Below are 14643 nucleotides of genomic sequence, written 5' to 3'. Positions count from 1 at the left end.
GCATCGTCGATTGAAGAGCCAGTGAATGCGACCCGCATCACAGACACGCGACCCGCATCAGGTGAATCTAAGGGCCAGGAAAAGAAGGAGGTTGAGAAACCACAACCATACCGGCCGCCTATTCCTTTCCCTCAGAGGCTAGCTGAACCAGGAACATGCTGCACAATCAACATGGAGGATCAATTGGCTAAGGGACAACTTCGCGAAGGATACAGGAGCACAGTTAAAAATTACCCTAATTATTTATCTGAGTTGCAGGTTGAAACAAGCGAGTTGGAATCAGTGTATGGAGCAGATGTGACTACTGTCGACCTGGGAGAACCTGGACGTGGGCAGGATGAAGCAAACGCGAGTCGCGTGCCACAGTTTGAAGACCCAGAGGAACCAGAACGCGAGCCGGATGAACTTGACGCGGGTCGCGTTACACAGTTAGAAGGTCTGAAGAGTAAGCAATGCGAGTCGTATGAAGCTGCTGTGAGGTCTTCACGCGATTCGAGTGTGCCTGACGCGGACCGCGTCAAAATCCAAACAGAGAGTCCGACCCCTGAACTCAAGCCTCTTCCAGTAAACTTCAGGTGCTCTATCATGACCTTGAAAGAAATCTTGTGGATTCTCCTGATGTAAGGGCTTGATCGCATGGTCCGTGTACCACAGAAGTGGGTGCTTCCCCCAGTGCCGCCTGATCCACCTTCCACCAACCTGTGAGACGCCCCCGCCTCACCCCTCGCTCACCATCTAGTAAGTTTCCATATTTTCTTCTATTTACTTTTTCTTGTGTGAATTCAAGCATTGAGGACAATGCTTTATTCAAGCTTTGGGGGGTTGAATAGAAGAAAACTGTATCTGCATTTAGGTCATGTTTATTTTTCCAAAATTTGCATTTTTAGGTGATAAATTTGTGTGATTGCTTGGGTTAAGGACTTGTTTGAACAATTTTGGTTGTGATTTGGATGACTTTGAAAAATTAGAACTAACCCTATAATTGATCAAAGAACTGATTAGAAATGGATGTTTTGAGAACTTGAAAGGATGAAAACTTGAATTGTATCAAAAATCAATTTTTGAAACTGAACTGTGCCTTTTAAATAGGGAAATGGGGATTTTAAATAAAGAAAGATTTGGATATTCATTGGTATGAATGAATACCAATGGATGTGTGTATTCATGGTATATGTGCAAAAGCAAAAGAATAAAAAAATAAAAAGATGGAGAAAATAAGAGTATTGGCAATAAGTCCTATTGGGCGCCTTTGAGCTCGTCTCCCAAATAAAATTAAATTAAATTAAAAAAAAAAAGGATGGAGAAAATAAGAGTACTGGCAATAAGTCCTATTGGGCGCCTTTGAGCTCGTCTCCCAAATTTAGAAAAGAAAAATAACTTTTGCATATATCAACACACGAAGTCCGCGACTTGCTAACCTAAGCTTGTTCCAAGCTTGGGGGAGAAAAAGGGAAAATCTCCACAAATGAGAGCTTGATTTTAGTAAAAGAATGATAGATTGATCAATTCAAGTATTCAGCTTTGCAAGTATTAAAACATTCTAGAACTTGAAGTTTGATTAGTCAATTTGTGGGGTGAATCAAAATTGATCAAGGAAAGTCCAAATCATACCATAAAGATTCTCGAGGTTCTTGATTTAAGCAACTCATGTAAATTTTCACATTTAGGAACTTAACTTGCATTTAGAGTCCAACCCGGTAACAAAGAACAGATCTTTGCTTGAGGACAAGCAAGAGTTCAGCTTGGGGGAATTTGATACCTCGCATATTTAGCCTATATTTGACTTGATTTCGTACCAAATTCACGTTCTAAATTGTCAAAATTATGTGCATTTCATTGATATATCCTTAGAATTTGGTACTGCTGAGAGTTTGTTTGTTTTCTGCAGGATTGGAGCAAAATACACGAAGAAACGGTGTTTTTGGACTCCCTGGTACGACCCTTACCAGGCTTGGTACGGGCCGTACCAGACTTAGCCGATCCAGCTTTTTCCCATCTTGTACGGCCTAGCCGTACCACCTTGGTACGGGCCGTACATAGATGCCGCCTGACAGAATTCAAATCTTGGAAGAGGCTATTTAAAGCGAGCGATCTCTCCATTTTCGAGAATCCCATTTCCATTCACATTTTCATTCCAGATTGAGAGCTCAGAGAAAGAGAGAAAGAGAGCAAAGGAGCAAGGAGAGAAGAAGAAGGAAGAGGAAGAGGCGAAAATCGACGGATCAACCCCTTCTCCACTCCCGACCTTCGATCTAGTTCTATCATGCCTCTCTTTATCTCTTTACTTGTATTTCTGGACAGATCTATGACTTGTGAGTAGTTGATCATTGTTTCTAGGGTTTGTAGATGGATTTTCTTGATTTGTGTTGCTTTTCTTGATTTGGATCTTGTATGAACTATTTTGATTGTATTGATTGTGTATTTGTTTGTCTTGATTGCTTTGTCTTTCTGTGATTGCATGTGGTGTGCCTATAGTGGTAGATCAACCCTAACAAGGTCATGTGACCATTGCCTTCTCTCAACCAAACCAATCCCTTTAGGTAGACTTGTTCGAATTGAAGCCGAAAGGTTGAATTCTCCCCTAATTGACAGATTAGAGGATACCTTAGATCTCCAATCAATCAACTAGAGGATCTGGACCAAAACACGAGAGTTGAGGTTTAGAAACCCTAGAAGGTGAAGAATTGACTCCAAAACCTAGATCTTGAACCAACAAACGAGAGTTGAGGTTTAGGAACCTTAGGTATGGTCAATTGAACCTTTCTCAAGAGTTTAATACAAGGTACCAGCAAGAAATGCATCAACTCGAACTTGTAAGCTCTGTTTTGGTAAATCAGTACGGGTCTTACAAGAGTGGTGGAACAAGGTTGGTGGAACAAGGTTGGTGCGGCCTAGCCGTACCAACTTGGTAAGACCCGTACCACTAGAGGCAAATCAGAGATGAAGTCTGAAACCCTTGAAACATCTTTTATCCTAAATCAAAACACAGTTTATACCTTTCCTTGCACAGTCACTATTCTATTGCATTGTTTGATTGTTTGAATTGATTCTTTAGGAAAATTAAATATCAAAACTCCTTCTTTCTCACTTCTAGTCTTTAGTCAAGATAAGTAGATTCTAGATAAAGAAACCGTCCCTGTGGATCGACACCCGATTATACTCCTCGATAGGGTTGTGCACTTGCAACCCTAATCGGAAGGTGTAACCGCGGTTTTAAAAGGTACGCTCCCAAGCATACCGAAACTTGCGTTGCGCTTTCACGCGAACAGAATAATTTACAATTAAGAAAATAAAATAATTTCATGAAAATAAAATACCTTGTGCACACGACATGAGAACTGTTGACCCTGGCTTGCTTCAAATTGCGCTTTTGCCCTCCTTTGAGCAAACCATTGCTGACATTTGTAAAATGTGTCCTCAATTATTGCTGCTACCGGCAACCTACGAGATGACCTGAAGACATTATTGAGCGACTCGGACCCGTTTGTAGTCATAATTCCCCAACGGTAACCCCCATCCAGCGCTTGAAATATCTTCCATGGTTTTGGACACTCATTCTCATCTTGATCCAGATACTTACCCACACCGTCCAACCAATTCAAAGCACGGTCACATACATCCCCCATTGCTTGCATTCCTTGCTCATATCTCCTCATCTTCCTCTTCGCCACACATATCCTGAAGTACTTGATTGCTTGGTCATTGCAATGGTTCTTCTTCATGTTTTCTGCTATATGAGTAGCACAAAGACGGTGAATGCACTCATCCTTGTCTTCCTCATTCCATCCCAGATCATCCTGTCTAAACACCTTTTTTATTCCCTTGCCCCTGTCAGTGATGACACACACGAACCTGGAGCGAACTACATTGTGCCTCAACCATTGCATGAACCATGCACAGTCTTCAAAATTCTCTGTATCTACCAAAGAAAAAGCCAACGGAATGAGCTTATTTTCTACATCGTACCCGGTTGCAATCAACATTTTACCTGTATTAAACCATAAAAAAAAGTAACTAAAAAAATAACATATCAATTTCGACTACATTTGAATAAATAAAATGACATATCAATTTCGAATTTTATTACCTTTGTACCGGCCTGATAAGAAACATGCATCAACAGTGATGAGAGGTCTCAGGTGTTGAAAAGTCTCTATGCACGATCCAAATGCCCAAGTCGCCCTATAAAAGTACCTGTAAGGTCCAGGCTCACCAGTTGGATATGAGGTCACATCAAACAATGTACCTGTCAATAAAACAAATTAACAAGTTCCACATTTTTTGTTTTAAATGTTGTTGAAAGAAAACAAATTAATTGCCTCCAACAAGGGGACTATAAGCGCGTATGACCCATCCCAACTACCAAATTGACGGGCAATTGTCAACTCCCTTCCACGCCATAATTTGTTGTACGCAGGTACCTGACCATTGTACGTTTGTGCAACCTCGATTCTGACAGCATTGATACTCAAATCCACGTCATTTCTCATGTGCGCGGTGATGCAATCGGCAACCATACCAGCCGTCAGCTGTGCATGATCTATTCTTGTGGCATCCGCATGACAAACATGTTTTGTTGGGCACCTTGATACTTTCCATTGTGTACCAAAATCAGTGGCCCTTGCTAATATGTACCAACCACATCTGGGGGGCAGTTGAACCTAAGGCTTTGTTTGTCGCTGTGCGTATTTTCAATCTCTTTATTACAAAGAATGTGAAACTTGTAAATTGCAGCTTTCATTTCCTCCTTTGAATTATAGCATTGCCCCTCTGACAATTCATTCTCAAATTCTGCATGTCTACCAAACAACCCCACATTTGCTTCCTCAAATCCTGATAGGTCATTGAAAGCTGCAATCGGGTGCTGAACCCCGCGACCCATTATCCGAAACCCTTTATCAACCTTGAATTTTTTGGGCTGCCCGAGCACAGGCCCAGTATCTTCCTGGTCACTTCGATCGCTCATGCAAGCAGGATCAACATTCCCTCAATTTTCCTCTGCCTCTTGTATTTCCGGATCCACCGTCTCCTCGGTTTCATCCAGATCACAAGGCTGACCCCAATGAGCGGTCTGACTAGTACTAGCAATTTGGTTAGGTTGGGGTCGGGACCGACGGGAGGGCCGACTAGTAGACCGTCGGCCCTCCTGAACTGGGGCCTGACTACTCTCAGGCATGTCAATCTGCAAAGGGGTTTGGGACCGACGGGAAGGCCGACTAGTAGACCGTCGGCCCTCCTGAACTGGGGTATTACTACTATCAGGCATGTCAATCTGCAAAGGGGACACTGGACTTGAGGAGCTTGACGTATTACCCCGAGTAGCACTCCGAATTAATCTCGCAATGGGGTTGGGACGCTGGACTCGGTTAATCTCCACATAAAGTTCAATTACCTTGTATCCACCTCCAGAAAAACTAATGGTCTGGTTGTACAGTACCTGCCAGACTCCATCATTCTGAACATGAAATAATTGGAACCAGGTCTGTCCTGAACCAGTGGGCATGCTAATTTTGGCCTGAATATCAAGGTCATATCGATCCTGATTCAATCCCAGGTTTTGACAAATCAGTACCCGGCATTACCGGTATCAAAGAAACAGGCCCGATACTATAATAAACCCCATTAGGGCCTATTAGAACCTCACCACCAGTGTAAACTGATGCCATTACAGCCATTTTGGTCTGAGTATATAAGAAAACCTAAAATTACAAATTAACTAAATTAATTACAAATACTGAAAAAAAAATTTGAAAAAAGAGAGAAAAGAAAAAACTTACAGTTCAGCTGAGAAGAAGAGGAGGCTCGGTGAAAACTACCCGTGAAATGAACTCTCTTTCCTCCGCTAGAAGTGGCCATGCCCGCATCCCATAGAAGGAGCCCAAAATATTGGCCGCTTTCCCTAGATGCAGCCACCAAAAAGGTGCCCGCTTTTCCTAGATGTGGCCATGTCATTTTTATAATTTTGGCCGAAAAATGGTATTTTGGTTTATTATTTTTTGGATTATGCTATATTTAAAAATTTCGGGGCTGTCGAACACCTGCAAGAGAAAAGTAGCTGCTAAGTTTTTTTACTTAGAAAAACCCTTAGGAAATGGGGATGTCGAACAAGAATCCGTATCCTCTCCGGTATTGCAGAGGATCACTTTCACTTTACGGTTTGAGATTAAATTTCAATCCGTTTGGCATTCGAGTTGTAATAGGGGGCAGCAGTATTTTTGAGCTTTGAGATTCGTGCCAAGTTAAAAAGAACGGTTCAGATCTAGTAATTGTAAAAGATTCTCTTATCAGGTATTGGAGAGGATGTGAATTCGCCGAACAGGCCCTAGTTGCTTATTTTGGCTTCTAAACTCTGAGCAGACTTGAACAGAAGCAAACCGCAACTGTCTTTGATTACGAAATAGCCTACTAACCCTAGATCGGTCCAATTCAAGCTATCGAAGGAGAGCAATGGATACTCATCAATGGCGATCCGCGCCATACCAGCCCCAACCCTGCCCGGTATGCTTTTATCCCCACTACCCTTACTGCTCTCCCGCGCCTGCGTACGGTGGATCCCACCTCCAGCAACCTCATCCCTACCCCGCCCCTCTTCCTCCTCCCAAGCGGATGCGGATCGAAGATTCATACCCTCTAGATCATACCTTGAATCGTATCCCACCTAAAGAAGATCGGATACTGAATCTGATCCGTGACCATGGTCGACAGGGTGACTCTCAAGATCCTGGTATTGGGTCTTATCAGAATTATCACGTACACCCCAACGTGTACAGTAACCCATATAATAGCCTGTACCAGGCTTCGCAAGCCGTAAACCAGAGTTATAGACCTGTACCCAGTTATGGTTCAACTAGTGCCCATCCTGAAGGTTATTATGGGTATAACCGGCTAGAGGATGGTTATGGGTATCCACCTGACCCGTCACAGTCATGGGCACAAGCAGCACCGCCACCTCCTCCACCTCCCCCACATGGGCAACCAGAGCCCCCTCCCCCTCCCCCTCCGCCACATAATCCGTTAGATTCTGTGCCACATAAGAATCCTTCACTGTTTCCTATTGTGTCAAGTGGCTCAGGGAGAACAGTCCCGTTGCCATCTACAGTGTATGGTTTTGCTGAGACAAACCCTTCTTTGCCACTTCAGCAGGTGCTTTTCTGTATACCTGCTTATAATTTTTTTTGTCTTTTTGCTTATAAAATTATTTCTTTTGTTTCCTTTTCAAATTTCAAGTAGTTATTGCCAAAATCTCACATAAAAACATTGGTGTTATTGCATAACAGGGTGGCTCAGCAGTGTATCCCCCATCTGTCTCTGAACCAATCATGAAGACATGTTTAAATCTAATAACAAAGCCAAATAGTGCTCAACCAACAGTAATTAATGCTTGCGATTTGTTTAAGCACCCACAACGTGCATCACGCCCTGATCACTTTGTTGTCATTCTTCGTGGATTGCCAGGTTTGTACCCTTTTCTTTTTAACTTTTTACAAAAGCTGTATGGCTTCGTGGTGTTCATTTTTTACCAAAAAAGTTTACAGTTATACCTGTATAATTGAGACTGAAATTTAACATGTTTCTTTAAATTACACCTAATTGCGATTATGACGAGATAATCCATGAAAAGCAACAAAAAGAAAAGGAAGTGCAATAACCAGCTCGTAGGCATACACCTATAGAAACCAAGGATGTTATCTTTTTCTACAAACTAAGTAGGAATAATGCTTGGAATTTAATCTTCTAAATTAGAGCTGAACTCCCAATGAGAATTTCTGTTTCATGGTCTAATCTCTTCCCAATTATTTGTTGTGCTTGTCTCTATGAGAAGTTCTTTTAATTCAATTTATAGTTTCGGCTTGCATACTGTTCTTGTTTGTTGTGTTCTCTGTATTTGTGAAATTATTTTTCCTCTTTTGATAGGTAGTGGAAAGAGCTATCTAGCAAAGGCACTGCGGGATGTTGAGGTTGAAAATGGAGGCCGTGCACCAAGGATACATTCGATAGATGACTACTTCATGATTGAAGTCGAAAAGGTTAGTGGCATTGCTTTTTAATTTAGAGCTGGTGTTGGGCCTACTTTTACTTTCCTTGTCCTTGTCCTTTCTTTATATCATTATTGTGGGAGGAGAGGTTGGTTTATGGTGGTGTTAATGTAAGTAATTTGTGGGTGTTTCTTTTTCCTGGATTAGTTATATATTTTTCATTTTGGCTTTTCTTGGTAATAAATAATGTTTTCTTAATTGTTGATTGTGTCAGGATGTGAAAGACGGCGAAGGCTCTAAATCAAGAAGCAAAAAGTTGACTAAAAAAGTGATCGAGTATTGTTATGAGGCGGAAATGGAGGAGGTTGTGCATCATTTCTTTTAATGTACATTATTTTGGGTTTCATTGAAGGCAGCTATGCATTCAGTGATGAAGAATGGTCAATTATGTTGCTGAATTTCTGTTTGATTTACGGATTGGAACATTTTCTTAATATAAGGGTATTTAAGAAAATAGGGTTGGTAATGTCTGGACCTCCAAAATTGATGTAGCTTGTGTAAAAAGAGTACATTTGACAAGAAGAAGATCAATTTAGTTACATAAAAGTTACAAAATATAACAGAAAGAGGTACAACTATCCTGGAAAATGTAAAATATCATGTTTCAAAGTAGAGTGATAACAAAAACATTGAATTTTCTTCAGAGAAATGACAACAGTGTGCAAAGTATTATCCTATTTATCAGGGCATTTTCCTTGAGGAGGGAAATACTTGTTGTAGTTAACATTTCCTTTAGTTAGCTTTTCTTATATTTTATTTTGATGTTGTTGTTATGTGATGTCAATTTATTAGGAACAATATATTTCCATAACAAGTTTTGTATCCAGATGCAACTGTTGTTGTGAAATAGCAGTTGCTCACAGTTGAAGACTGTATATGATTTATTTTTTTAATCTTTTACCATAACTTTGTAATATTAGTTTCTCTTTGTCCATCTTTTTGGTGTTATCCATTCTCATTGATCTATAATTATGTAAATATCTGACTTAGCTTTTTTTGTTGACAGGCCTATCGTTCGAGCATGCTGAAGGCCTTTAGAAAGACCCTTGATGAAGGAAACTTCACCTTTGTTATTGGTATGAGGAGCATTTTCATTCCTCAACTATCTCTCAACTTTGTTTTTCTTTACTTCTGTTATGTGTTCTTTTTCTCTTACAAATTTGGGCCTGTGCAAATTAGAAATACATTTCAGTACCATAAATGATCATTGAGTTAGCATTTGCTAGTCCCTCTGATGTGAGTTAAAAAGGAGACTAGGACTGGTTTGCAAAGTCAGATGCCCTCGTTTTTGTTTCACTGATGATCTGATGCAGCAATGGTTATGAAAATGGGAAACTGATCGTTTATTGATTGACTGATGGTATGTTTTGGGGCCCTTTCTTAGTGGATGACCGCAATCTGCGGGTAGCCGATTTTTCCCAATTTTGGGCAGTTGCAAAGGTAATTCCCTCCTTTTTATGACTCCTCTGACCAGACAGAAACTGCTTGTAGCTTTTGTTGTCACGTGTATGTTAATTTTTTGTCTCCAGTGGTACAGGATTTATATTATTAAGTTCTATTATAATTAAAAACATCCTGGTCTTATTTTTATACTGGAGCTAAAAATAGTCTCTAGGCCATCTTGTGTACCATTTTGCATAAAATTTAATTCAGGTCTGAAATCGCTTGCAGCTTGTCTTCTTATAAATGTGTCATTGTGATGAGATAAATCTGGTATTTTGCCAAGTTATTTCTTTTTCTTATTTGAGGTCAGGTTTGATTATTTTGTCAATTAAGTTGGTCCAGTTTTCAGGTTGGGTTGCAGTTCCATGTCAGGTTGGTTTTGGGATATAGGTCAGTTTTCAGGTTTGTCAGGCTTCTTGCTTCTGCTTGTGATCAAATCAAGTTTGACCCAATTTGGGTTGCAGAGTAGGTCAGGTTGAACTTGGATCACAATTGCCAGCTAGAAATTTCTGAGTCAGTTGAGGACTCCAAGTTCAGCTCACAAATCGTGACTTGCTCGTGGTCAATGTGAAATGTAACCTGTTATTAGCTCCCTTGTTTGACTTTTGAGCCAGATTCTATCCAAGCTGATGAGCAAAAAAATTGAAGTGATTGGTCAAGCTTGCCTGAGAATGGCTCAATTTTGATTTGAGCTTCGCCGAGCCTTATGTTTCATTTTGTTATAATCGTAATTCAGCGTCTGATTGCATGTTTTTTCGTGAGTCCATTAGAATTATTAGCCGAACTGCTAATCTTTGGTTAGTTCAATATACTGCCCAATATCTAGGTTATCCAATCAATCGTAGTCTTTTATTTTGTTAGAAGAGATCACAAGCCTTGATCACTAAACCTAGCATAATACCATCTCTTCGCTTCTCTTGCTCTTCCCATCCCTTTCTTTTCTTCCAATCGAGAGCGCTATCAATTGGATGCCACTTCCTCTGACTTGCTTTTTTCTCTACCTATATGCCTCTGTTTGATAACATCCATCAACAGGCATCGTGACACCTCTGAACCTCCATACTCCCTTGAATCAACAAAATAACTGCCACCTAATTGAGGGTTGCTCAGTTTGTTTTGTTTCCAATCTCAAGGTAAGCTCCAGCTGGGTCCAACACCTCAATATGGATTCATTTGCTGTCCTAGTCAGGTTTGGGCTGTCTGAGGGTTTTTCTGTTTAGATCAAATTTACTACATCTTCCTTTAACAATAAGGTGCCTACCTGTAGCTGAATTGCGAAGCTAGGTGGTACCTCTGTTTCAGGGTTCTAATAATTTGGAATTGAACAGTAAGGCCTATTGATTTATGTGTAAAAATATAGCATTTGTCTAAGCTTATGAGAGTAATGAGACAGATTGCACCACTTAAATATCTGTAAGAGTTCGTATGGTCATCTCCTCTACTCTGTACACTTTTTTTTTACTTTCCACATTGCCACGGATTTTCCAAGATACGGGGGATTTTGGAATAACAAAACTAGCAACCTGAATTTAATTTGCTTTATGTAAATGCATATGTGAATATTCTTTTTGTTTTTTCTACTATACAATTCTGGATCCTTTTCGTCACATTTTGCATATACCTGTTGAAAACCTCACTTTAATATTTGTTCCATCACATTTATTTAAGGATTTGTTCATGATCCAACAAATCATACTTTTTCTCTACAAGTTGTATTTAGATCCCATCCAATCACTCCTAGTCTCATAACCAATATGTTCCTTGTTCTGTTGAGGTACTGTTCTGTGTACCAGTTCCAGTTTCTTGTACCAATGCATTCCTGTTGCTCAGCAGCCCTGATTAAAATATACAATGACTTAGATAAGCAGGATTTTGTACTTATCCTGATGCCTATTATTTCTTGATTCGGGCTCATTTTTTACTTATATGTTGACACTCAGAAGTAGTTCATCTCTTAGACTCATGTTAAAGTACTTGTTGTCCTAGTCTCTCTCTCTCTCTATATATATATATATATATATATTGAGGTTGGCTACTCTAATTCCATAAGCATATGAGGGCATATTATAAGTCATTTTTGCGTTTTCAATGTCCAAATGGTTGATCTGAAGCGCTCAACATGTTCTCTATATTAATGTGTTTGAAAACCAAATTTTACATTTTTTGGAATTTTTTTACAATTTTTTCAGAATTTTTCAAAACAGTCATAAAAAATATTAAAAAAAAAATAAAAAAATATGAAAAACCCTGTTTTGAAAAATTCTGAAAAAATAGCACATATTAATATGGAGAACATTTTGAGCGCTTCAGATCAACCATTTGGACATCGAAAATGCAAAAATTGCTTATAAGCATATGCCCTCATATGCTTATGGAAGTAGAGTAGTCAACCTCTCTCTCTATATATATATATATCTTTTCTCTCTTTATTCTTTTGTTTGGGTTGCTTTGTAAGTATTTCCCATTTTTGTGCTAGCAGAGGTCGGGCTATGAGGTGTACTTGCTGGAAGCTCCTTACAAGGATCCAACGGTTAGTTATCCTATGATCATGATATATTTTATGGAAGCCAGTTCAATTGTGTTGTAACTTTGATGTTACCTTGTTCACATTTGTGAAAGTTGAATCTCATTTATTTAAAATATTTCATTGATATTTTTGTCTTATTTGTATAGGGATGTGCGGCAAGGAACTTGCATGGATTCACATTGGATGAAGTACAGAAGATGGCAGCTCAATGGGAAGAGGCACCGCCAGTTTACCTCCAGCTAGATGTTAGGGTATAGTTAAATTGTCTCTGCGTTAACTGGAAACACATTAAGCATTTTTACTGTTTTGATTTATATGTTTATTTTTCTTTGCTATTTACTTTCTTATTGGAGGGGGTGGATATTATATCAACATGCAGCACATTAGTATTGTTCTGATCTGTTAGCTAAGAGATTCCTTTTTTTTTTTTTTTCAGCCATTGTTTTCTGGAGACTATTTGAAGGATGAAACTATTCAAGAGGTAACTCCTATATTTGCAATCTTATAGAAAGTTTTTCCCCTATATGGAATTATCATATGCTTATTCAAGGGAAACATATTTTTTCTGAATTCTAAGGGAATGACACTCTCTGCTAGAGCATGTTTAGTACTGATATAAGGTTAATTGTTGCTGATGTCTATTGCAAGTTTTCCATGCGACTTGGGATACTTAATTTTATTTTGTTCTGGTAGTAAGGCAAAGTGAGGCCATGTACTTAGTTTTTTTGTATTCATGCCTGAAACAGGTTGAAATGGACATGGAAGATGAAATGGTGCCGCCAACAGAAAATATTCCTGAAAGTAGTAACAGCACCAACATCTATCATGTTGTTTCTGCTAATAATGATAATGGCTCTGATGAGAAAGCAGAGTCACTAGGTGGTAAGCATCACTGTGCCGCCAAATATTTGTATTTGCACGTTTGTACATATTGGCTGTTATGTATGTACTGTTGCCAGATCTAACCAGAACGGTAGTACAACAGTGGATTTATGAGTACTCTGCCTGAATGCTAGATTCATCCAAATTTTTACTGATAGCTAACTGGCTGAATTGAGAACTTGACCTTTGCGCTTAAGAAACACAGAGATATAACAAAAAATAACATTTATTTTCCCTAAATGAGTATAGCTATCCTATTTTGAGAAAATGAGTACATCTATCACTGAGGTCAGTACATATGGGGTTAATACCTATATAGTATTGATAACTAGTACTATTTGTTCCTGCACATATATCCCTGCAGGTGTACCAAAAGGGGGAGAGATGTGGGACTCAGAAGAAGAAGAGCTGGTAGGTGTGAAAGATCTACATCAAAGTAAATGGTCAAAAAATACTGAAGAGGAGACAGAGAAGCCAGAATCCTCCAAAGGAAATCAAGGTGTTGGCTCAGGACTGATGCATGCATATGGTAAAAACAAAATCAGAAAGCGTGTTCACTGGGGTGATCGGGTAATTACATATCTGCCCTTGATTCTTGTTTGTTGTACACATTCCACTGAAAGAGGTTAACACAATTGAGCTTTAATCACAAACCTTTTTTTTCCTAGGCTGAGATGGGCGGTTTTTCAATTGGTTCAGCTGCTCAGAAGCGCACTAATTTATCTTTAGTTCTTGGTCCTGGATCTGGTTACAATTTGGTTAGCTCTTGTCACCCTCTCTACTTCACTCTCTCAAACTTTTTATAAACAGATTGAGCCCAGGATATAGCATGTTCACTTGATTATACCTGTACATGGGTTAAATGTTGGTAACCAGGCGACGGGTAATATTTTTAGATGCTCATAGAATATTATTTCAGACATTTAGCTTGTATTTGACATGAAAGAATATGTGTTTACTTCAATACAAGAACGTTCATAAGAACATGTATGTTCAGATTGATATTTGTACATTTGGACTCTGTACGAGCATGTTCAGATAATTTTACTTGACAACTGTATAAATTATGTGCAGAAATCAAATCCATTAGTAGATGTAGAGAAGGAAAGTCTGAACAGCAGAGGAAATATTAACCCAGAGACAAAGAAGCTATTGAGCGAGCAGCTACGAGCTGAAAGGGAATCATTCAAGGCCATATTCGACCGGAGACGGCTCCGCATTGAGGATGAATGATATATTTATGTGGTGCTTATTTTAATCCTAATTCCCAGCTGAATATGCGGAGTTGTTCGGAAGCACAATCTTGCCTCGAGATATGAAATAGCACAATCACCGGGAATTTTTTCGCTTTTGAAAGCTTCCATTGTTATTGATCTAAAAAAAGCTTCTGTAAATTTATTATTTTGGGAGGGAAGGTAGAGAAACATGGTTTGTGGGCATCAAATGTCGGCAAACATCTTGCACCATGCATTGCAAGGCACAAGTTCTTGGATAAGAGATGTACATTATATTTAATCATCATTTATGGAAATATTATGCTGCCTATGGGAATTTACAAAATCTATTGTGGACTTAAATCCATCAATAAGCTGAGTCATAAATTGTTATGTTCTTTTGGCCGAGAGAGTAACATTGTCGGATGAGCTTTAATTTAGGAATATATTTTTACTGCATGTATTGTATGGAATCAATGCGACCTTGATAGGCTTCTTTGAGGTATTTTCCATGTTATTGGTATTGAGCTGATTATTTTAT

The 14643-nt window shown here is 39.2% G+C and overlaps 1 protein-coding gene and 1 long non-coding RNA gene across 2 annotated transcripts; one reads left to right on the top strand and one right to left on the bottom strand.

Annotated features, from left to right (window-relative positions):
- Positions 1–6358: 6358 nt before the first annotated feature.
- Positions 6359–14448, top strand: LOC144572013 (P-loop containing nucleoside triphosphate hydrolases superfamily protein). Its single transcript, XM_078321407.1, has 13 exons — positions 6359–7143; positions 7278–7455; positions 7915–8027; positions 8251–8340; positions 9043–9112; positions 9421–9476; positions 11959–12009; positions 12153–12257; positions 12443–12487; positions 12753–12888; positions 13253–13458; positions 13557–13646; positions 13963–14448. Exons 1-13 carry the CDS (start codon positions 6448–6450, stop codon positions 14119–14121), a joined length of 1995 nt encoding a protein of 664 aa, XP_078177533.1. The 5' UTR covers positions 6359–6447; the 3' UTR covers positions 14122–14448.
- On the bottom strand, positions 10667–12003 carry LOC144572025 (uncharacterized). Its single transcript, XR_013517648.1, has 2 exons — positions 11871–12003; positions 10667–11478 (listed from the first exon to the last, which is right to left on the bottom strand). It is a non-coding gene; the product is annotated as an uncharacterized LOC144572025 (long non-coding RNA).
- Positions 14449–14643: the final 195 nt, after the last annotated feature.

Source organism: Carex rostrata, chromosome 19 (assembly GCF_964058835.1).
Source record: "Carex rostrata chromosome 19, lpCarRost1.2, whole genome shotgun sequence".
Taxonomy (NCBI): domain Eukaryota; kingdom Viridiplantae; phylum Streptophyta; class Magnoliopsida; order Poales; family Cyperaceae; genus Carex; species Carex rostrata.
Note: the sequence above shows the minus strand (reverse complement) of the source record. Positions and strands in the feature narration are given on the sequence as shown.